At 38.5% G+C, this 24,810-nt stretch overlaps 2 protein-coding genes across 4 annotated transcripts in view; both read right to left on the bottom strand.

The window, feature by feature from the left end:
- Positions 1-138: 138 nt before the first annotated feature.
- On the bottom strand, positions 139-6,256 carry Cont (Contactin). Its single transcript, XM_076115304.1, has 3 exons — positions 2,605-6,256; positions 1,870-2,055; positions 139-1,526 (listed from the first exon to the last, which is right to left on the bottom strand). Exons 1-3 carry the CDS (start codon positions 6,049-6,051, stop codon positions 1,224-1,226), a joined length of 3,936 nt encoding a protein of 1,311 aa, XP_075971419.1. The 5' UTR covers positions 6,052-6,256; the 3' UTR covers positions 139-1,223.
- Positions 6,257-7,027: 771 nt separating this feature from the next.
- LOC142973514 (uncharacterized) overlaps positions 7,028-24,810 on the bottom strand; it is a 59,818-nt gene continuing 42,035 nt past the window's right edge. For 2 of the 3 annotated variants that reach the window (XM_076115301.1, XM_076115302.1), the window contains 6 exons: positions 20,728-20,805; positions 10,283-15,858; positions 10,029-10,195; positions 9,731-9,942; positions 9,413-9,603; positions 7,028-8,993 (listed from right to left, as the gene is read on the bottom strand). In XM_076115301.1, the coding sequence (XP_075971416.1) occupies positions 8,769-8,993; positions 9,413-9,603; positions 9,731-9,942; positions 10,029-10,195; positions 10,283-15,835 (6,348 nt within the window). In that variant the 5' untranslated portion in view covers positions 15,836-15,858; positions 20,728-20,805 and the 3' untranslated portion in view covers positions 7,028-8,768. The remainder of the gene's footprint in view (positions 8,994-9,412; positions 9,604-9,730; positions 9,943-10,028; positions 10,196-10,282; positions 15,859-20,727; positions 20,806-24,810) is intronic. The other variant, XM_076115303.1, reaches the window with a different exon arrangement.

Genomic DNA, 24,810 nt, shown 5'->3' with positions numbered 1-24,810 from the left:
GGGCGGAACTGGCGGGATAAATCAAAGTACCTACTTTTTATATTTCGTACTTAACATTATATCGTAACTTTTGAAAAACATTTAAAACATCACAATGCGTACGTAATTAACGTAAGTTTAATAAAAACCAAAATTAAATCCATATTAAAATCGATTTATTTTACTGGAAACGACATACATACATATTACAATGATAATTTTAACAATCATAAGGCATTTCTTATTATTTTATATTTAGTACACTACAACAATATTGTCGGAAATATCGAGATTCTTTTAGCAGGCATTTGCATAGGCGGGATTAGTGTACTGCAGTTAATTTTACATACATATTTATCAATGTATAACCCTTGTTATTCATAATTATTGTTCTTGAACATACATGCAACAAAAATGCGTTTAAAACGAGCTACCAAATAAAAGTTCTTTCAGTACATTACATTATGAAAAACGTTTTCTATTATCAGACCTTCAAATACATTGTAAAAACAAAAATAAATGTCATATCATATCTAAACTTGTATTGAACACTTTGTATACTATATTTATGTATAAAAAAATAAAAACTTATACCCAAAATAAATCAGATCAATGATAAAATGGCTCGGATTGGTGGTACCTAAACTACAAATAGCTGTCATTACAAAATATTTTCCTTACACTACGTGATATGGACTTAGTATAAAGGATTTCATATAAAACTCCTCTTACACAAGTAATATCAAATGTTAAATTACTTATTGTCAATAAAAATTGACAGATCATTAAAGAATATAAAAATAGAAGAATATACATACATACATAAGTAATAGGTTATATCTACTCATAATTCTTATAAGTAATGCTTTATCAACTATCTACAAGTATTGAAAATAGTGGACCAGTTTAACAGTGATGTAAGTTTTCAAGGAATACAAAAATACTTTTTGTGCTACCTTACATTAGAGCAGAACGAAATTATAGTCGAGACAACAGAAAATTTCTAAAAGATTTATGATTAAATAAAGAGCAGACAGATCCTAAACTAAGTTATAATCCTAAACAAATTGCTTCATTGCTTAAAAATATAAAAATATAATTAATTCTGAGCGAAAATAATGGCCGGATGCGTATCACAACCTAATAATATAACAAAAAAAAATGGAATGTATCTACGTTTAATAAAAAAAATGTGAGAGTAAAGTTGTAAATTAAGCTGCAACAGTTGTAAAAATAAATAGACATCACGAGATTATTGGACGAAAGAAATATAAAACTAGTGTGAATATTAAAAATTGTGTTTGTACATGTTTGTGAGCTGCGCTCCTTGCGGAGTAGCTATACGAGTCTATATGATAATCACCCATTTGGAAGGTGATGGCGGGCGAGGACATTCTGCCGTCGCCACCGTTCGAATAAGCGAGCACTCGCAGATTGTAGGACTTGCCAGGCGTTAGGTTCATCACATATGCCTCTAGTTTGTGCTCCACTTTTACTATTGTGTCGTTCGCTGTACTCATGTCTTGGTCGATTTCCCATACTCTGACCTGAAAATTATAATGTTGTCATTTTAATCATTGGTTTTTACAGACGCCGTACGTCCTCGTATATAGCACTTATAATATAATAGTGTAGTACCTAATAGACATTACTTCAACTAGACTTAACACTGTAACCATATCATATTTTTTTGATTTATTGGTAACAAAATAATATCTTTTATTTCATTTTAAAAATCTTTTTTGTATCCATAATAGGTAGCGATATACAAGTTAATCGTCGATTCTGAGTATGTATCTTTAGTTACAGCACTATTATATTATTATTGCGATATGTTATAACTTAGGTATCAATTAAATTAGTAAATTAGTGGTTAAAAATATAATATACCTTGTATCCAAGCAAAGGTTCTTCCTCATCAGTGGGCTGTACGTAGCGCCACACGACGCGGACCGTGGTGGGATTGTACGCCCATACGTTGACGGAGGCCGGCGGCTTCTGCGGGGCCTTGCGGAACGTCCGCTCTAAGTAGCGCTCGCTCTCCGGACCTTCGCCCGCGGAATTGAATGCCATTACCTGTAAAATTAAAATCAAATCATTTATTGATTTAGGTCAAATGCTGACACTTATGATAGTTTACGTTACAGAGAGTGAATTTACCGCCAGTTCGGAAGGTACGACCAATGAGAAGAGCTGACAAGAAACTCCTGGCCAAATTAATTATCACTTAAAAATTAAGTAAACTATAAGATTTTTTTATGACATTGGCTAAAAAGCTAAGTACTACAAATTTGCAAATTGAAATTTATATGATAGATTTTTTTTCGTCATAGTAAAGCATTCACGGTCGGTGGTCAATGTATTTACATTGCCAAGATCATTACAACTTCTTATCTTAAGTGTTGCTTCCCACGGATGTCTAGGCAATAAATAACAGTCGCATACACTGATCATAATGACCGGACAGTCAATTTACGGCTTTGTTTGCTCGAATAAATTGTCGCACTAGGCCGAACTACGACAATAATTGAAAGAAACATAGATGCTTATGCCCTGTTAATATGAAAGAAATTCTTGTAGAACTTAAAAGTACAGGTTACTTCATCAACAACATAACAGTCTTACCTTAACATAGTAATAAGTATCAGGCTGTAGACCGACAATGAGAGCCCAGTTGCGCGTTGTTCTCGACAAGTAGTAGATACATTCCTCCTCCTTGTTCGCTTGCTTCCAGTACTTCAGACGGTGACCAATCAGCTTGCCGCGTAGTCTCTCGCGCGACTGGTCGATGGGGTTCCAAGTCACATTCAGAGAGGTAGAGTTGAACGACCTCGCGTACACCATCTGTGGAGCCACTTGTGGCATGTCTTCTGCAGAATATATCGTAACGACATCACTCTCCGGTCCCGCTCCAATATCGTTAAAGGCTTGCACCTTCACATCGTATGGCGTATAGAAATACGTCGTTGAAATATGCACCACATACGTCCCAATATTGCCGTACTTTTTGAGAGGCAATGATTGGAATTCCACTTCTGTTCCGTTGCGACGCCAAAATATTTTGTAATAAATGCCAGGTCCGTTTTGCAAAGAAGATGGTAACGGAGTCCACGTGATGGTGAGATCTCCTGTTTTTCCACCACCTCCGCCCACGTTGGCCGGTGCCTGAGACGGCTTGTCTGCAGGCGTTGAGAACTGCGGACTCGGAGCAGACGGCTTTCCGGGGCCCAAAAGATTAACAGCTTGAACTCTGAATTCGTAGATCGCCCACGGCATCAGAGCCGTAGTTATGGTGGCGCGTTTCCTTCCATTGTATCGATCGATCTCCATCACATTGGCTACATTGTCGCTGATGACATACCATGTAGAGTTCCAGTGGGTGCGTCCAGTTACTATGTAACTTGTGATTGGGCGGCCATTCGAGTTGCTGTCCGTCCATTCCAAGGTCACCGACGAACGCTGTATATTCAGTGTCTGTAGACCGCCTGGCGGTCCGGGCGGCCCTTCTATACGTAATTGCGTGTGGGATGAAATGCGACCGATGGCTGATTTCACAACACATTCATAATCTCCGACATCGGATAAGCTTACATTTAAAATAGTCAGTTCGCCTCCGTCTATTTTGATTCTCTTGTCGGCATACAGATCGGCCGCCTCTTTCATACGAATACCGTTGTGGTTCCAGAGGTAGGCTGTGTCTAATACGGGGTCCACTTCAGCATTGCAATGTAAAAACACGACTTGATTCACTTGTGTCGTGATACGCGGCGGTAATCGTTCGAGGAATCGAGGGGCACGCAACACTATTAGCCGACCTCTACTTTCATCAGTGCCGTATTGATTTTTAGCTACACAAGTGTAGACACCCTCATCGTCCCTAGAAAGCTGTCTTATAATAAGATTACCAGTTTCTGTTATAAATCTCTTACCGCCAGCACCAATAACAATGTTGTCCTTCTTCCAAGTGAATGTGGGTTTCGGAGCCGCCTCAGGATTGCACCGTAACGTTACATTGCCGCCTTCCGACCCATAAGTTTCCGACTCCAGTGGTCGTTTTTTGAACGACGGCTTTATAGACAATACTCGTAATTGTCCTGTAGAGTAACTAGCTTTCAACTGATTTTTGGCTTCACACTGGAACATGCCTGGGTCTCTTTTAGGGTCCAAATATTTCACTATAAGGACATTATCTTGTATAACATAACGATCTCTGTCTTCAGGCTCTAAGGTATCCATTGTAAGTTTCTTTCCATTCCTCCACCATGTATAATTAACGTCTGGGATACCAAATGCTTCACAATTCCAGTGTAACTCTCCTTTATTGTCCATATGTTTATCAGCTAAGGGTATAGTAAAGTTAGGTTCAGCTTGTACCTTGAGGAAGACACTGTTTGATATACGGGACCTGTCATTGCGAACATCACAAATATATTCTCCTTCATCTTCTACTCCAACATTAGGAATAGTCAATACACGGTCAAAGTTGCTCAAGTGAGCTCTCTTAGGCATGGCGCCATTTTTCCTAGTCCAATTATATGAAGGCACTGGGTAACCAAATGATACACACTCTAAGCGCACCTCTTGACCAACTACTGGGGCCTCAGGAAATACTTTAGGAAAGTTATTTGGAAATTTAAGATGTTGGTAATCAGAGTGAGGATATACATACAGTGGGAAAGTGGGACCATTACGACCCTGATCTGATACTTTGCTCATAACATTACAGCTGTAGTTTCCTCTATCAATAGTCTCTAAAGCAGAGAAATACAGTCCACCATCATAAGACACAAATACTCTTTTATCTTCTTCAACAAGATTCGGGAAGTAATTACGGGCCCACAAAAAGTTCACTGCAGGATAGAAAGATGGAGGATCACAATACATTACTTTTCCCCAGTACTGGTTGCCACTTTCAACAGGCCTCTTCTGATTAAATTCTCTGATATAACCGAAAGATAAACGCACTGATTCTGAACGAATTGTGCCAAATTTATTAGAAGCAGTGCAGTGATATTTAGCATTGTCTTTCTCAGTATCTGGGTTATAAATCATAAGTGTTCCACCGCTCAACACAAATCTAGTTTCAACCAAAGGATCAATTTCAGTAAAAATTGGGCTGTCTACTTGATATTCTTCCCTGTACCATTTGTACACAGGAGCTGGATAGCCACCAGCAATACATGTTATCTGAACATGGTAATTTCTCATTGGATCATAAATAGTATCCACTGGCTCCTTTATAAAGTACGGTCCTCTAGGAATTCTCTCAGGATCAAATGTTTCTAAACCATATGTGAATGATCTTTCTTCTTCAATTAGATAGTGAAGTCTCTGAGTCTGACCTTCACAAATAAAGTGATAATACTGAGTGCCTTCAACTGGAGCTAAGCCCCATCGACCATCTTCATGTGAGAATCTGTACACTAAGTAATCACGGGGCAATATGTTGAAGCTATTGTATATTGATGTACGGTCATTGAAGAATGCATTTTCTAAACCACTCAATTGTGATCCATCTGCATCATTAGACCAGTAGCCAGGTGACTGCTGATGAGCACCTATGTACCATGAACCTTTTTGTGGATCCAGTTTCATTAAATGGGTTATGATGAAGCCATGTTCCTCAGGGCTATTTACCGACGCTAGATCGGCTTCATAAGCCAAACATATCTTCCGTGCTTCGTTCCTCGGTCGATCCGGCGACTTAGTGAAGCGGTAACATGATTCCCGAAACCTGATCCAGTTTGGGGGACATTTATACCTTTCTTCGTAATCCAAGCCCGCATAGTAAGACGCTGTATTCTGTGGATCTACCTCATTTTCATTTTCACCATATGTATCCGAGTTAAAATTGTCCTGGTAGAAAGAACTTTGACCTGCATTGTAGTCGTTCATGTTTGAATTCACAGGAAAGCTACCGTAAGGTACCTGTGAGTTTGGACGGTATAGTGATCCATTTTGATTGTCTTGATACTGCTGTTGAGGATAGTTGGGATTGTACGCACCATTGGAGTCAGGAATTTGTGTCCTCACACAACTCGTCACAGCCAGTAACAACAAAACACGCTTCATTTTCTGACAAACAATAGGTAATACAATATCATAATTTTCATATCACTAACTATTGCAATGTGTTTCACTGGTTATGTTACAACGACAGTTTTTATTGAGAACCCATTGTTTAAAATCGTTTCTTATTTGAAATTGTATGATGATGACAAACACCTCGGAGGAAGAAGCCTCGCCCAAACGCCAAACTCATTCAACTTTAGTGATGTTCTTCGTAAATCTGTGCCTTTTCAAGCTGTCATGTCAATTTTTACTATAGCAATACTAGATAACCATTCATTCAATAAGCTGTCAAAATAATTTTTAATCTATATAACAATATAAGGTCTAGAACACACAAATAGAAATATATTAAATTATCATATTCACTTTTATTTTATTAAAATTTAATTTAATTTATAGAAAACGATTTCACGTTAGAAAAACTTTCTTGCTCTTACGCTATTTCTATCCAAAAAATATATTTCCTTGAAAGTAATCTCCTCAACTTTTATTACTTTTTTTCCTGATTGATGCTCGGTTTGTGAAGTCAATTTAGCGGTAGTCTATTTATTCAATAGCGTTTAACCTGATAAACATGACAGTTGAATAAATAAACTACCGCTAAATGTGCCTCAGAAACCGGGCATTAGAGGAGAGAAGAAATGACTACGTCTGTAAAACCTGTCTAAAGTTTGTATCCAAAATGGAGACTTTCAGACATAAATCTCTGCACCTAACTAACTAGAGTATAGCTACCGGGGTCAACGACTTGTGCTCCGGTTAGTATGCAGTGCTTCTGCGCAGTTTGCTACTGCAAATCAGTTCTAGAGCTCTGGAAGCTCTCTAGCTCTGGCCAAGAAGACGTTACGTGAATATTATTTTAGTTAATTACCAAACAATACATTTGACTAACAGCACAATGAGATTTGTCACCCATCATTACTTTCGATCCAGGTGTTGTGTAAATACAAAGGATAACAAACACAAAATAAAAAACTTGTTATGATTGTTCACGGTTTTATTTTCCATGTTATCAACAAGAAATAAGAGTCAATAATTATAGTAATACTTATACTGTAGGTATAGCTAAAACAGATAAAACATACACGACTTCGATACCATTCAGAAAAGTACACAATTCTGTATAAATCGTTAGTTACATTTACTCCAAAATTTATCATTAACATTATTTTTCATTCCATTTTCCGCGCGCAAGTATATTCTCCTAATAATATTTCATCACAGATTAATAATGTACTTCTTCGTTTCGTGTTTCCACAAAGAAATAAATAGATAGGGCGGAACATGGCCTTGACTACTGCATATAAAACTGCTATTATTTATACAGAGTCCGAAAATATTATACAGAAGTTAGTGTGCTGCACTAAATAACTGACAATGAATAAAACATTGCGTTACGCGAATAACATTTCATTGGAATTATTTAATACAGATATTTGACGCTCCAGAATAAGTTAGAAAATAATTTGTTTAGTGTCTTCTTATTTACATTTTCAATATTTTTGCGATATGCGTAATACAATATGATTCAATAAATTTTCCTAATTTTTACAGGGCTGTATAAATAAAAACATAACTCATTATATAATTATAGTAATATATTGTACAATATTAATAAAAATATATCAGGGGAGACAATATTAGCAAACATAACAAAGAACAAAAATGCCATATTTTAAATTAAAATTGACAAAGAAGTTACTAGCATAATCTCAAAACTTTATATAATAACAGGTTACGGGTGATGTATCGATAACGGAGGATTCACTAAAGGTCCAGTGAGAGGAGCGAGGAGCGCAAGATAATGTTCAATAGAATCTACTTGCAGACGATACAATTGCACTTGTTCACGATCGATGATTAAGTACAACAGTCGCGTGCTTAAGGCCATCCAACCCTGTCTCTTGATACTTCACTCCAAATACATAAAAATCGTCTACAATGTTCAAGAATAACCACGTATACTATTGCACACACAGTATAAGATTATGCTAACGCCTTACAATTAACAGTGTGGTAACTACATGTCGTTAATTTCCTAATAATATAATTACACTAATCATCTCGCCGCAGCGCTCTTTACTTATTCGCCTATCTACCCAATACACCGTACACCAACGTTAAATAGCACCCATGAGAATATCGAACATTTAAAGCAACATCTATACGCGTATTAACTATAAAAACTATGTACAATATTTACACCATTGTTCATTAGTATACACAACATCTCACAAGCCAGACATCAGTGAGGGAAAAATAAATCGATTATGAAATGGCTGCCTTAAAATACACAGTCTCATAAAACGAATATTTCATGATATTGTTCTTAAATGAGATACATGTTACATTACAATAATCAGTCAAGCTTGGTATTAAGATCTCGTCATTGAGCCGTCTCCAATCAAACGTTCATCATGTTTATTTATAAAAGAAATACTCGGCACAAATTATCCATAATTCATGACGAACTGACTTACAATCCGATTGAGTTTTATATCACTGTGCATAGTGATGTCGTGGCAACGTTCTGCACCGTACAACAGTGTCACTATACCACATTTAATTTAATAATTACGTAAAGTTAAAACGTTACTTTCTAGCGACGTTTAAGTCGAAGAATCATAACGTAACAATTGTTCAGTTTTAGGCCTACAATTAGAAATTTCAATAGTGTTACGGTCACGCCCTGGGTCATCGACCTCTTTATCGTAGTGTCAGCTAACCAGTACGGTCTCGATTTTGAGCAGTTGCCTCAGTTTATCGGTGACCCTGATGAGAGCCACTTTGGACGCGCGGACATTGACCTTTTCTCCGGCACAAAGTAGTTGATGGCACTGGGCGCGCTCCAGGAACTCTTGGGTGCGGATCTCCCTCAGCAGCTCCTTCGGCGATCCTGAGCCACAGTGGATTTGCTTCAGCAGGCTCTCTTTTGATTTGATCTGAAATAGTAGAAGAACTTGATTAGTATCGAATAGCTATTATTATATATACCAACTCGTCTGGTCCAACTTCTTGGCGGTCCAGCTCCATGTGGGGCCATTTCTTTCTAAGCCACTAGTGCCGACTAGCGGCGGCGGTGGACAGCAAAGTTCCACATCAGTTTTCTACTGAACGGTTAAAATACATATTTTACAACAGAACAATATTGTGTTATTTTTAGTTGACTAAATACCATGCCCACGTCGCTAAATATCATGCATTGTACAAATGAATATTTATTAGGCGCACATTGGCGCATATAGACAATAATATGTACCACCATAACGATTGTTATTGAAGGCACATAATTTTCGAAACTTATGGAAAACACTTGAAATACTAGAGGTGGCAAAATAAACCAAAATCCGTAGATATTTACCTGTAGCACATTTGTAATGTCTTGTAGTAAGCACCAGAGCCCTTCCGAGGGTTGTCCGGTGGCAGTCTTGAGGCTGTAAAAGGGTGGGAGCGGGGCCTCGGTACATTGGATTTCAATCATGGAGTCTGGGGGTGGGGGCGGAGACGCCGGCGGTGGGGATGACAGCGCATCGCAGCCCATCTCTTCACGATCTGCAAATTACACACAAGACCAAAGTTAATATCTTATATCATAATCACTCCACGCAAAATTGATATCATAGTATGTATCGATGTAGTTGCATTGCTGTTGACGTATTAGATAAGGAGCTCGTCTTACCTATAATTTCAGTGGGCGATGGGAATCTCCAAGGTTCAATAGCATGGCCCTGCACATCAGCAATGTGTAGTCTCAGCAGTGTGGCCGCGGGTCCCTCGGCCAGCTCTTCAGGCGTCTGCCCCGAGTACGTGCCGAGCAGAGGATCCGCGCCGTACGCCAGAAGAAGACGGATCACCTCCACGCGGCAGTTCTCGCAAGCTTCATGTAGTGGCCTGGAAATAGAAGATTTAACGTTACTATCGTTGAAATTATAAATAGTAAGCAACAAATTAATCTCTTGGTTGGCTTTCTCGTTTACCTAATTCCCCCTTGAGCAGCCGCAGAGACGTTCGCCCCGTACTGTAGGAGTAGTTTTGCAATCCTTACGTGGCCTTTGGCAGCTGCCACGTGCAACGGCGTGAATCCCGCATTGTCTTTCGCTGACGGGTCCGACTCCATCTTCTCCAAACAGTAAGCGACGCAGTCCTACGAGGTAAAGTAAAATTTAGCAACACAAGTCGAGAACATCTATTATACTTATTATAATTTAACGTAGTGGTTCAAAACACTTACAGTGTAGCCCAATCTTGCAGCCCGATGAAGGTGAGTTTCTCCAATGCTCTTGTTTATGAACCAGCCTTTAATTTCTTTGTGAATATCGTGAACAGATTCAGGGCTCGGTTTGGCAGCTGGTCTGCGAATTTTTGGACTTGTATCATCACGACGAATTATTTTCTTCTTCTTACGGATATAATCAAATCCAGAACTAAATTTTCTTCGTCCAAAAAGACGCTTCAAGCGCCTCTTCGTATTTCCCTCCGAAGGTCCCAGAGAACTGCCTTCTATTTTAGTTTTATCTTTTTCTTCTGGCGATGAATTCTCGTTTTTGTGTTTGTTCGCCGACATTTCCTTCATTCTTTTGCTATTGAGAGATTTCATTAAACTGTTTCGCTTTTTTAAGCGTAGCAGACGGCCCTTAGCATCATTTCTTTTCAAGGATTTAGTACTTCGAAGACCGTCCCTAATAGAGCTCGATCGTCTTTTAAGTTTATCCTTCAGTATTTTTTTGGGTTTGAATTTTGGTTTAGTTGGTTCTGTAGGCTCTTTCTTAATTTCCACAACTTTTTCTTCCTTCTCTTCAAGTGCTTCTTCCTCCCTACATGAAGTCGGAGGCGCCGACGCAGGCCGTTCATCACCAAACACCTCTTTAATGGTGGCACGTTGTTTTAACACTCTGCTCTCAGTCCTAGTTCTAGATTTTAGTACTACGGGTGCGAATTCTTCAGTGGCACCAATTAAACCATCTGTGTCTTTGATAAATGAGTTTCGAAACGCAGTTACAGTCTCTTTCCTAAAAGCACCTAAATAATAAATATCTTCCATCAATTTTTCTTTTTTAACGTTGTAACTGCCTTTGTTGCCATTTTTTACTAAACCCAAACTAGGCGTCGGTAACAACTCACTTGACTTTTTTGGTATTACTTTAGGTGATTTATCATCTTTGTCTTTTGATTTCTTCTCCTTTTTTGAGTCTTCCTTTTTGCCATATTTTTGAATGAGTACGTCAGCAATAGAACTGCTTTTCTTTTTAACTTTCGAGGAGAATACTGTAGACGTTGAAGCTTCCGAGTCATAATATAATTTCTTCGGCCCTGAGTAGCTTGAATTGGAATCTAAATCACTATCAAGCGTAAGTTTATCAGGACGTCTCGCGTACAGGTCGTCTGTAGCAGCTGACGGTGCTGATGATGGAGCTGGGGAGAGAGGAGCCGGGTCTAAATCAGGCAAGGAAGTAGAGCCCCTGGTAAAGAGAGCTCCCGATCCTCGCACGAATGGCCCGCCAGAACGTCCCCTTGGTATCGCAATAAGTCTAGTAGGCATGCGGAGGGAACGTTTGTATCTGTATAGTTCTTCTTCCCAGCCCGGGTGAAAGTATGAATTATCGCCAAATGTTGGTTTTCGCACTGGCGTAGAACTATTACTTGCACTACTGTTATCTTGTTTCTTGACAGGGGTTGACTTCACAGGTGTTTTTGGTGTAGATGTGGCTTTATTATCTTCGGACTTCACACTTTTGCGCACTCGAAGTCTACTGGCAACAGTTACATCATCATCGCTGTCGGAACTTGAATTACCATCTTGTTTTTCATTTTTATTGTTATCGACTGAAACTTTTCCTTTTGACCTCGAAGCTTGCCGGGTTAATTTTCCCTTAGGCTGCTTTTCTTCTTTGTCTTTTACAGTGGAGTCTAATGATTTCCGAGTATTTTTGTTTACATCTACATCACAACACTCGAGCTTAACATAAGCGGATTTCTCGGACAAATCTTTTAATAATTGATTCTTGAGGCGTTCGTTCTGCTCTTTTTCTTTAAGAATTTTACTCTTTATAAGAGGTTCATCATCGTCCGTTGACTCTGATTCTTCTTTTATCACAGTTTTAATGACTGGTTTTTCTTTCGCATCTTTTTTAGTTGTTTGTGATGAGGAAGACGACTCCGTTTTCTCAATTTTTACTTTAGCTTTGAACCTTCTGTCAACTTTGGTAGATTTCTCAGATTGCTTCTCTTTATCATTCTTTTTATCCGATTTGCCCTTGTCACTCTTAGAGGCTGGTTTTTCTGGAATTACTTTAGTCTCTGGAACTTTTGGTTCTGGTACAACCTCTTGTTCTAATGGTAACGTTTCATTTTGATTTGTATCAATAATTTCGTCTTCATCCATAGGTTCTTGTTTAATGACTACAGCCGGTATTATTTCTGCAACAGGGTTCTGTACAGTCTCTGGTGCATTGCCTTCTGAACTAGGTTCGGCATTGGTAGCAACGGAGTCTATACTCTGGGACTTTGTTACTGTTTTGCTTTCAATATCATTTTCAGTTGTGTCAATGCGTTTCCTGTGAGTCTTCTTTTTATGACACCCAGTTTTCAATTGTTCCATAAAGCTATCACAGGCATTGGCCCAATCTAAATCTTCAAAAGGAGCATCATTAGCAACATCCATGCCTTCTGGTTCTAAACTTTCCAAAATGGTTTCTGTTTTAATAGATATCTCGGCATCTTTTTCAATTTCTTCTATGTTCATTGGCTCAGTCTTAACTTCTGGAATAATAGGTTCGACTGGCTCTTCGTTCTTTATGACAGACTCTAATCTAAGATTATCTTCCCTTATTTGATTAAATAAGTGAGTTTTACGTGGAAGCATCTTCAATTTTTCATTCTCTGGAGGCGGTGCCTTTGTCTCAGGCTTCGGAATACTATCCTGCGAGGGCGGCATTACTTTTAGTTCAGCCTTTGTTCTTATTCTGGACGCAACGTCGTTTTCAGGAGACCTACGTTTCGGATCAGGACTATTATTGTAATCAGAGTCTCTCGATATCGAATCGACAGCTTTAGGCATTTGAATGTGTTGATTTAAGTTCGGCGTAATATTCAAATGTGGCTTCACAACACTTTTAACAGTCTCTGTCTCGTTGTCTTTTGTAAGATCAGTGATTTCTATAATAGAATCTTCCGCATCATCTATTACAATGAGATCTGGTGATCTGAGTTGTTTGTTTGGTCGAGGTGGCTCTGTGAAAGCAGATTGCTTAGTTTCTAAGCTATTTCTTAGTATACTTAATACCCTTTTATCAGCAGGTATACCACTGGGGGGTTCATAATGATGTGGATGTATATCTCTATGGCTCGGAATTTTCTGTATAACGTGATGACGGCTATTAACAGACGGATTTTTGTCGTGATAGTAGGCGTGGTAGTCGCTCGATTCACGAGCTGCTAGTTCCGGGTGGTACGGACTATTAGGATAACGATGAGGTGTGTGAGTGTGATGTTCGCGATACACATTAGGAATGAGAGGTCTTTTGTGTTCATTTTGGTAGCCCTCAAGATTTTTGTAGCTGGCGTAGCTGTAAACAGGATGCTTCATGAGCTCTCGTTGTTCTCGAGCTGACGGACTCAGATGCTCTATCCGGCTGTCTGCAGTCCAAGTTTCATGACGAAGTATTTTTTCAGGAATGTTACTAACAATGGGACCAGCAGGACGTTTCCTCTCTTCTATAATAAAATGCCGATCGTCCCGCACTCTGCTTTCTGGGTGCCGTTGATCATTGACAGCCCTTGTGAGATCAATTTTATGTACATATTCGGTTCTGGCCGGGGCGGCATACTTAGGACGCTCCTGGTAGTGGTGAGGAGATTCAACAGGATAACCTTCAGGTATTACAGGGCGACGAGTATCATATGCACCATTATATCGAATGCCATGCCCAGATTGTGACGGGGTCGCGTAATTGTGAGCGCTATTTCTGTCACCGTATTGTGTAAAATTAGGCGCAAAATCTACTTTGTGAGAGCCTACATAACTGTTTGTAGGTAAGTGCGCATGACGACTACTGGAGGAAGAAGGTCGATGAGACAATGCCAACATCTTGGTTTCTGCTGTCGCCGAGTCAATTACATCGTCTTGTGTGGTCGACGAGTCGGCAGTGTTTTTGACAGTTTTTACAGATAAATCTAAGGGTGATTCTCGTTTCTGCTTAGTTTGATTAGCTTGCGATATTCCAGCAGGCGGGTCTTGCTTTTGTTTAGTCTGATTCATCTGATTGACCAGCGATGTTACAGAGACCGTCATGCGTGCTTGCTGATTGGGGTAACCTGGTTTGACCGCAGACCTCGCAGGCGATGTCTGCACAGGTGTTCCTGGAGGATACTCGTAGCTGGTTTTAGGCGTAGCAGCTGGACGATAGGCTGATCTGGATTGTGTTGACTGACTGTGGACAACTGGTACGGGTGCAGTTGGCCCGTATCTGGACGTTGATGTCGAAGGCGTCTGATAATGATACCCGCTTCTGGCGTCCACTGATCTACTCATATTAGGATAGTCAGCGCGTGATGGTAAGCGTGATGTGTCGTGCGGGTGTGGCGGAATGGGCACTGGTGTACGCTCCTGGGTTCTCGGTGGATAATGTCCGCTCACTACGTCAATCGCTGGGTGCTTATATTGTGCTTGATGGTGAGTATCAACTCTATGACTTTGAACTGGCTGCGCAGTCGGTGAAGGCCGGTAACTTGGATATGATTGTTGAGGATCATATTTTCGTTGTGGCACAACCGGGTGTCTATCGTAATGACTCGATGTCCGCGAGGTGTGATAAGGTGAAGGTTCTCGACGCGGCTGTAAGGTTGCATACATATGCGCTGTCCGAGCGTCAGTTGGGTGCTGCCTCTGAGTCTGGGGCGCCGCCTGTGGGTGATGTATGGGCGGAACTCGATCATTTGGTGGAGGCGGCGGCTGCGCAGGTGGCATTGAGTACCGCTGTGTAGGCGGACTCTGAGCGGCTACATCACGCAATCTGGAAGCTGAGTGTTGCGGCATCGATCCCGATAACCTTGCGTATGTTTGAGGGCTTTGGCGCGAATGTGTCGAGGGCTGCGGCGAAGCTGCTGGTCCGTGGGAATTCCTGCTTCCTTCGGATATATTTGCGTCGTAATGATAACGTACATATTGTTCAGGAGGCCGCGATGTAGTGTACGGATCTGGTGGGCGGCCTGAAGCATAGTGATCAGGTTGTCTTGCCGTCGGTGTTTGCACACGATGCACCGGTGCGCGGTACTGGGCTGGAGCCTCCAACTGTGGTTCGGGGGCCGCCGGGGGAGGTAATGGCGCGGCTGACGGCGGTCGAGCCGGTGATGGGCACGGAGCGGCCGGCGCGGGAGCCGGTGACGGCAGTGTTCTCGGTGGCTTACGTATTATATGTGATGGCGGTGAGAGTGTGCCTGCTGCGTCTTCGTCGTCCTCAATTTCAGGTTGTTCACGTCGTTTCTCAGCGGCTTCCCGCATCACGGTGGCTTTATGGATGATATGCGGTTCTGGTTCTATTGGTTCAGAGGGCGGCCGCGGCAGTGACGCTATTGGCATAGAAGTCGGGACGGAAGGCGGTGCTGCTGCAGCGGAAGGTGGGCGTGAAGACGGGGCTGGTGCGCCGGATTGCGCTGGAGTCCCCTCCTCAGGTAGTGGAGCACCGGCAGGCCACAGCGGTTGTCCGGAGCCTTCCGCCTGTGCCTGCTTCGGCAGCCCCATGAAGTACTGGCGCGTTCCCTCCAGCAGTACATTTTTGATGTCCATACTCCGTCTCCTCTGAGCACCGCCTGTAACAACAAAGTAGATTGAAAACCTCAAATAAAGTGACCAAATATTACCATAGTTGCGGTATGCAATGCAAATAAATGTGATTCTCATCAATGGCGAGTGTGCGAGTAAATGCCGATATCGGTATTGAACGCACGACTTGTCGAAGGTGCGTGGTTGGGTCGTTACCCGGCGGCTGCCCTTGAGCGTACTTCGCCCCCGCACCCACACATGCACACGATAGTATAACCTCGCGATATTACGCACACTCTTACAACTTCCGCATAAATTTTGCTTAAAAGTTAACTGACCTTCATACGATTGAATGTCAAAGACCTCGCACAATTAATTAACGATTCTCTTTAGAGGCCAGTATTCCTGCTAAACAAGTTGCCATGTTTGTGCTGTCACTTCGTATTATTAACCTACCGATGTTTATTGTTTACCAGTTCTGTATCATTTATACTGAGCACCGACATGTTTAAATTAAATTGAATAAATAAACCATGAAACAAATATTTAATATGTTTTTGTTATGAATATTGACAAAAATTATACATTTAAGGAATTCGGTATTTTAATCGTAGTTTTTCATTAGTTTGAACTACATTTATCGTACAAAATTTAAGTCTATCAACCTTTAACCTTGGCAAATCTGCAAAAAAAATTATTTAACAAAAGCGACGAAATTAAACCGACTTCATTTACTTTAAAACTACTGCTTGAACAACAAACTAATTAAAGTGAAAAACGGTATTATAATTTTACTAAGAGGCAGTTAAATCAACATAAAATATATAATTACACGCAAAAATATATAGAGAAACTAACTTAATGATGAGCCATTATAATGCCTTCAAAATTAAATAATGTTTAGATGATACTATTTTTAAACTGTTTTATATTGACGTGCAATATTATAATTCTGTATTTATAGCGCCGCAAAAATACCAAGGTAATTACTTTTCTGAATTTATAACGACAAAATAACGGTACATGAGAATTACGAGGGAAAACTACAGTTGCTAATTTAAATAATTATGTATAATATTATATGAAGAAGAAGATATAAAAGAACATCTCAAGTTAAATTAAAATACGGTATAATCTGATTAAAAATGGGGTTATCAGAATATTTAAAGCGAGACAGTAAACAGCGTAAATAATCTTTCTTTATCTAACTAAATAAAAAACAACGATTGTCGTTTTATTGCACTGGCATTAGAATTTCACTAGTTATTTCTAGTATGTAATAGAGAACGAGGCTATTGCCATTTACCAGGCAGGCTTCCAAACATCTGCGAAATACAAACAACAATTGAAACAGCTTAAATGATAGTGTATCTTTGAGCACGAGACATTAATACTGTGTTTATTTTGTGTTATTGCTATCACAGTTCGAGTGCGACTATCATCACGAAACGCATACTAAGCACTTGATGCCGCTTTGTTTTCACTCGCCGATAAGCGGGAAAATGTCTATTTTATGCGTTAAAGTTATTTATGTTTTGAGTACAGTAGCTCGATTCTCTACTACTATCGAGTACTATCGACTACCCACAACTGGCAAGCTATCGAGAATTTTTGCACGAATATCTTTTTAACACCTCTACCGGGCTGCGTAAGAACTATTTTGACAGTACATTTTAAATGTCAAATTCTCGACGTTCGACAGTACAGATTATCTACAGTACGAGTACATAGACAGAATATATACAGAATTTCGCAAATGACAATTATTGCTTGAAACGTATATCGTACTGACAAATAGACTTAATATAAGCTCAGTCTTTTTATGTTTTTTTACTGTATGTGCGCAGAATTCTAATATTTGAATAAAAAACACGCTCACCATTTTTATATTATTCGTAATTGTAAGATTTTTATAACATTTATATTCAATACAAGCTTTAATACTACAACTATAAGCCTTGTCGTTTAATGTTAATGGTAAAATTAGATAACTATTACAGAATAGGCAACAATGTTTAACTGCATGAAACCGAACACGCATTATAAATAGCACAGGTATCGAACGCGTTACACATAGTGCGTTCCCGGGCGGAAGCTGGTCTCCACGCGACGGTATCGATTGTGGCTGTCTTGCCAACTGTACTGAGGCTACAGTAGAGGGTCTACAGTACTGAGAGTAATCGTACAGGGTTGAACCTCGGGTAAGTACTTATTGCTTGATTGTACAAGGTAATATTCAAAACTGTTGAACAGAATTGCAAAAAAAAGCAATCGAAAGTATGTAGGTATATTGCAGTAATGCCCGGTTTCTGAAGCACATTTAGCGATAGTTTATCTATTCAAACTGTCATGTTTATAAAACGGCTTAAACGCTATTGAATAGATAAACTACTGCTAAATGTACATAAGAAACCGGGCAGAAGTAGAAGGTAGACTATTTTTTTATCAAGACTAGTTTAAAAATGATAATCTTCTTCTGAAGACGAATTCATAAACAGATTAGAATAGGTATAGTCTTTAAATGAAATAGACAGGTACTCTATGCCCACACGTATAAGGCAACAATCTATGTCGAACACTAACAATAGTATAAAACAATCTGTCAGTACAGTGTCTTTGTCACGAGTAATTGCTCACTATAATGGACATACAATTTGCACGATTATTGTGTTTATAAGGATTGCCATACTAAACAGTCGTGAAGGCCACGGAAACTATGCTCCTAACGACCTTCATCCACGTAGAAGCATAGAGTTCGTAAAGTACTCGCTTAAAAATGTTGTTAAAACCTTTATTATAGTAGCGACTGACATTTGACCCCGACAGAAAGGTAGACTGAAAGTCCATTAAAATTCCAGACGGCTTCCAGACTACAGACAGCCTTTATAATTACTTTTAGGAGTTCCATTTGTGTTAGTAATCCCCTAAGCGTTTGAAGAAACATCGATCGAACCCTCAGCCAGAAGGTATTTATAATTTCGTGAGAGGTCAATGTCACCTAGACGAACGTCTGTAAGGTACAGGTTCAATAACCCCCACATGTGTTTACCTACGACAGTAGATGCACATTAAATAGATAAAGTTTTAGATTAACGATATTGTTTTGAAACTGTCTACGGAATTTCGTGATACTTTCTATATCTGCAATCGGCGAAATGGTAATCAGTATTATCGTGCTGCGCTATCTTATCTATACTTTGCGTATGGTATTTGCCTTTTTTTGGCTGCCCACAACAACAAATATAAGATAAGAGAAATGTGTTATGTACACAATACACATAAAACTTGTATTTATCCTTAAGATTCGGCTGAAATTTACTAGGAAAGATCTACTTTCGTTTACATTTTTCTGTTTCTATTTTGATTTGGGAATAGAGCAAACTATTTTTAGAATTAACAGAATGGGAAGAAAGAATCGAAGTTAAATATTCTCTTAATAGCATTTTAATGTGTTCAATAAAGAGGTAACAAGGTCATAACTCGTAACGTTTTGGATCAAAGTGAAACTACACTGAACTAGTAAAACTTTACTACGTTTGTAGTTGACACAATGTAACAAGTTTGAAACAAGAAGTCTTAGTTAAACTCTGTGTGTCGTTACAGTTGTTTTGAGCGTAGTTTATGTTCATTATTTGTGTTTATAACGTCCCCCGCGACACATAAAATGTCTCTAACTCGGGACTTGTGTTTTCAACTTTATAAAAGAGAGATACTACAATTATCTGATAATGTTTTAGCGTGTATTTTTGCTACAGGCAGAGACTTTACAGCGCCATTTTAATAGTATCAGTATTCAGTAAGAAAGTTTTGACAAATAGAATCATAAAGCAATGCAAGTAAATGTATTGTTTTTAACCGTAGCCGTTGCATGTGCTCACTGATGCGTTGCAAGATGCAATTACGCGTAGAGCACTTATATGGATTCCGTTATGCGAATACCCCCCTGGAAAATCTACTTAGCTGTGTAATAGAAAGATACCGGAATTCGCTTTTACATAACTGGTTTTTGTATCGATAAAACTTTGCACAGGTGGAACATTAGTGAAGTGTTCGATGCATCAATCGGTCGGTTAAACAAGAAAGTTAAAGTTATTAAAGAAGAGTGCACGCAAATCTTACGCTATCTGTAGAGAACGATGCCAGCAAATAACCTTACAAGTTATCAGAACTTTAATATCAGTGCATAAGTAAGAACTTCGCAGAAAACTTTATATCGAAGTAATAGAGCCGTAGATTCACGATATGACTAAGAAAAACAAGAATAAACTTATAATTTGATCCCGATAGTTAAGTTTAGTTGGAAATATGCAGGTAACTCGATATTGCTTCGAGATGATCGGTTAACATCGCGCTGGTATTTATATAAATATCCGGTAAGATTGGTTTACGGATCGGAAATACCTAGTGGGCAGAAAAATTCACCGCAAAGTGAGGCTTTATTTAACTTGTGGGATGCTCAGATTTAATTTTGCGAGATGTAGGCGGTTAATTTAAGACGAGGTTTGCAACTGTTAACTAAAAGGTCTTCATACATTTTTTTTTACAATTTAATGCTCGTTTCCAAGTTCATCTCTAAGAATCCATAATTTAAGAACTGTAAAATCGCAATCTAAAAACAATATTTACTTTTAAGCCTTTTAAATACTGTCATAATTGTAAATCAATCGCTGCATACAACTGCCAATTGTCTCCGTTTCAAATAAACGTCCAGGGTCAACTGCAGCCCATAGCTCATAGCACGTATAAAAGGATATTAATGTTGGCAGGTGTATGACACCGCTCTACCTGATGCAATCCCTTTGTCCTTACGACACCCACTGAATGTGATTGCTTTAGTTATTTATAGACCTCGGGCCGGTATTCTATTCTCAGCGGCGGCTGGACGAACACGTGTGCTTTTATACTAAAAAACTTACGTGTGATAATCTACCCTGCTTGATGCGAATGAGAACCCCTATGCACGTTCATGACTTCGGCTTCGCTTCCACCAATACCTGAAATTAAAGGAGAAACATTTCTTGAACGGCTCGGCTATAAAAAACGAAAAGAACACGAAGAAATAATTCAACTAGTACACGTCTAATTGATATAGTTGTTCGACAAGTTTTGAAGGCGAAAATAAACAGTGCCACTTAAAAACTCGAGTTATAAATTATGATAAAAATAAGCTTAAACCTTGTACTTTGCAATTATAATGAGTTATGTAGGGTAAGTTCGCCCTATCGCGTCCATCACCCAAATCGCGTCCATTTTTCGAACCTGCCTATAAAAATACTTGCAAATAAATGTAATATCACACTGAAGAACGTGAATGTTATAACTGTCAATAGCTCAATTTGTACGAAGCACGCAGATATAGACAAAAGCTCCGAGTGCCTAATTAATCTCTGTAAAAAAAAAAGTTAATTTTGGTTGTTCAACAACGGAGTGCGGACGTGTGGGATTTTAGTAAAAAAAATAGTGTGCAACGGTGCGTTTGGCGGTAAGTCTCTTTATGTTTTATGTGAACTTGAGGACACATAGATGTTTCGAGACATGAATCATAACATAAACTAATTATATTAATTACTAATTTGCTTTTTTTTATCAATTAAATAGTTAAAACAGGGTGGACGCGAAGTGCTACACTGAATTTATTAAACTACCACTTTGCGTCCACGATGGACGCGAACTCATCCATTTACGTTTTAGTTAGTTGTTTATTTTTAAGTGATTAAAATATTAAAACAAATTGGGTTTTCGTTCATTTTGTCATTAAAGTTACACAATTGTAATACCCAATTTGCGTCCACATTATTACGATTGTAGAAAAAGTAACAAAGATAGATCGAAACGTGGACGCACACTATTCCTATAGGCTATAATCTTGTAACAAATCGCGTCCGTCTTTACTAAATAATCGCTTTATTTTTTGTAAAATACTGATAATAGGATGAATATTAATATTTTATTTTATTCAGTATTTTAAATCTAGTAGGTCCATTAAATGTTTTCTATAATTCTTTTTTCTGTTTAAGATGAGTTCTTTAGAGTCAAACAAGAAGAAGGAAAAGGAAACTTATACAGAAGAAGATTTGAAGAAAGCTCTAAGCGACATTCGAGAGAAAAAGAAATCTGTAAGTCAAGTATGTAAAGATTATGGAATTCCCAAGACCACAATATTGGATAAAATCAGTGGGCGCTGACCAGATGGAGTAAAGAAACCGGGACCAGAACCAACGCTAAGTGTAGATGGTGAAAAAAAGGTAGTTGAATGGCTTCTCAACACATCCAAATGTGGATTCCCAGTGAAAAAACAGGAATTATTGGATACTGTTCAGAAAATCATTCGAGACGGGGAGATTAAAAATAAATTCAAAGATGACCGTCCAGGTCAAAGTGGATTGAATTTTTTTTGGCCAGAAATAAAGAATAATCGCTTAAGAATGCGGAGGGCATTAATAAAGCTAGAGCCCTAGTAACAGAAGAATCAATCAGATTGTGGTTTAGAGAACTTGAATAATATTTGGAAAGTATATGAATCAGAAAGATATTTTAAGTGATCCAAAATGAATTTTCAATGGAGACGAAAGCGGTTTTGCTTTCTGTCCAAAAACAGGAAAAGTTTTAGGTCCAAGAGGTTTTTTTAATAATTAGGTATATTCTTAAATAAATAAATAAATTAATAAGATCTAGTGTTTCTTTACATTTCTTTAATAATATCACCCCCTCATACCTTTTCTAAGCTGGTGGACGCGAAATAGTCCCAGGGTGGACGCAATTTGGATTTTGTGGACGCAAAGTAGGTGAAAAGCCTAATTCTGTGGTTTGCCTTTTCTTAAAAAAAACTCATGATGTTACAAACGAAATTGAAAGTTAATATTAAACTAGACTATATAGTCACCACATTACATAATTTTTTTAATTGAAACTAGTGCTGCAACATTTTTGTTTTCTCCCTCAAACTTGCTAACTGCACTAAATGGACGCGAACAGGCGAAATGACCCTATAATGTATTATTATAATGGCTTACGAATAGAACTGAAATGGCGGCGCGTTTTCAGATGCGCGGACTTCATGTCTTAAATACGACAGACTAGTCGTCTACAAGTCGTACTTAAATAACAATATGAAGATTACGCTTTGTAATATTGTTATAGAAATATTACCGACTTAGTCAGCTCAAGGATACTAGTTTAAATGTAAACATTACACAATCAATGACTATTCATGTTATTGTAACAGTTTTATTGTTTTACTATGTCGAATAGTATCACCTGTCGGAAAATAAAATTTGGTGCGCGAGTCGCGAACACATTTTACTTTTAAAACAAGCCTTGACATAGTTTATTATAAAAGTGTGTTGCCAAGTCGTAAATATGAATAAGAAATTGTTAAAATAAATGATAAAAAGAATGCTTATTTGGAGGTAAAATTGTATGGAGAGATGGCAAATAACAAGTCAAAGATTTTCTTTTGTGTAAAGTTCAAAGTTTTGTGTCTATTGTGAAGGTATTGTGGTAAGTTCTTGTGTCGAGTTATTGTGTTCATTGTCAACGTTATTAAGCTTGTTTGAGAGCTTCGTGACTGTATCTTGTGAGAACGTGTGCGAATGAATCAGACATATTAGTCATCGTCATTTCGTATCAAATTATCTTGCCTATTCAATTCTTATTCGAAGATAATATATTATTTATGAGTCTTTGAGCTTGAGGATTGGGTTATTGCAATAGTTTGCAAGATCGCAAGCAGTATTTACAAGTCCACTAGGCTAGAAAATATATTTTATATATTTCTAGTTTCTTTGCAGTATTAAATCGAATTATAAAATACATGCAACAAGCATACACAATTTACGTAGATTTACGGTCGTAACTAGAAACTACGTCTTCCCAGTATTATGCAAACTACTACTAAGAATTTACTCTCATAAGAATATAAAGAGAACATAATATCATTCGTAGCTGGTAGGATGGAACTGGTATTAATTGCATCGAATTAGACTTGCGCTTCACCGTAATAAAACAAAGGCCATGATGGGATCCAATATCGCGAGAATTCCCAGACTAGCGTATAAAAGCCTAACAAGTATATTTGCAGACCCTAGGATAATAATTATGCAGAATATTCAACAAGAAATTGTAATTTTCCTTTAAGTAGGTACCCAATTAAATGTTTTTTGCTTAGACTACGTCCTAGGCACGTTGTACGTGAGGTCTTACTATCGAAAACTAACCATTTTTACGCAAAACGGCAGTCTTAGCTTAAAAACGCGTAAACATTTAAACAACGAGTATTACAAATTACGGAAATATATTTTTAATAAAAGTAATGGCCTAGGAGCAAATCAACAAACATAACTATCTTTATTATCTTGATCTCTCGAAAGAAACAGTACCTCATCAGCAAATAAATAATTCAAACGGCGAACTCAACAAATCAACAGAATTATCACATCAAACTATAGATAAGATGCTCTACAAACAAACATACGTAAGTGGAGTATGTTATCAATAGTTCGCAGTACACATACTACGTCACGAACCGAGTAGGTAAGTGATGCACCAAATGGACATTGACCCAGATCCGACATCCGTTGACAAACGATTCAGCACATCATGCGAATTGACTTTTAAATCGATATTGTTGAATAAAAAAAATACACAATAGGCATGTTCCGATTCGGAATGACGCGTTTTGTTTTGTGCACCGTGTGTACGATTATGTAAACGAAACGTAATGGTAATAGAGCAACTGTATTATTATAAATAGATAAGCAATAGAAACTGTAAATATAGCTGCTGTTCTCTAACTGCGGCGGCTGCGCATTTACTTCTGATGTGATGACTACTTTTGAGAAGTAGTAATACGATTTACAAATTCGACTTCGACGTAAAAGCAGACTAGTGGGTAGTGTTTTATGCAGTGTATTCAGTATTTACAAGTCAAACTGAGTTCGCCGAGCGAGTCATCAAAACAAACCAAAAAATAGGTAACGTAATACCAGACGAATTATTAA

The sequence above is a fragment of the Anticarsia gemmatalis genome, chromosome 6, assembly GCF_050436995.1.
Source record: "Anticarsia gemmatalis isolate Benzon Research Colony breed Stoneville strain chromosome 6, ilAntGemm2 primary, whole genome shotgun sequence".
Lineage (NCBI taxonomy): Eukaryota > Metazoa > Arthropoda > Insecta > Lepidoptera > Erebidae > Anticarsia > Anticarsia gemmatalis.
The sequence above is the reverse complement of the archived record's forward strand: the minus strand, read 5'-3'. Positions and strand labels throughout refer to the sequence as shown.

Bases quoted from the DNA above. Each gene is read 5' to 3' on its own strand.
- Cont (XM_076115304.1), bottom strand. From the start codon at position 6,051: ATGAAGCGTGTTTTGTTGTTACTGGCTGTGACGAGTTGTGTGAGGACA. The intron at 2,056-2,604 runs GTAAGACTGTTA...TTAATTTTACAG, and splicing joins ATACTTATTACTATGTTAAG to GTAATGGCATTCAATTCCGC. The intron at 1,527-1,869 runs GTATATTATATT...TATAATTTTCAG, and splicing joins AACCTTTGCTTGGATACAAG to GTCAGAGTATGGGAAATCGA.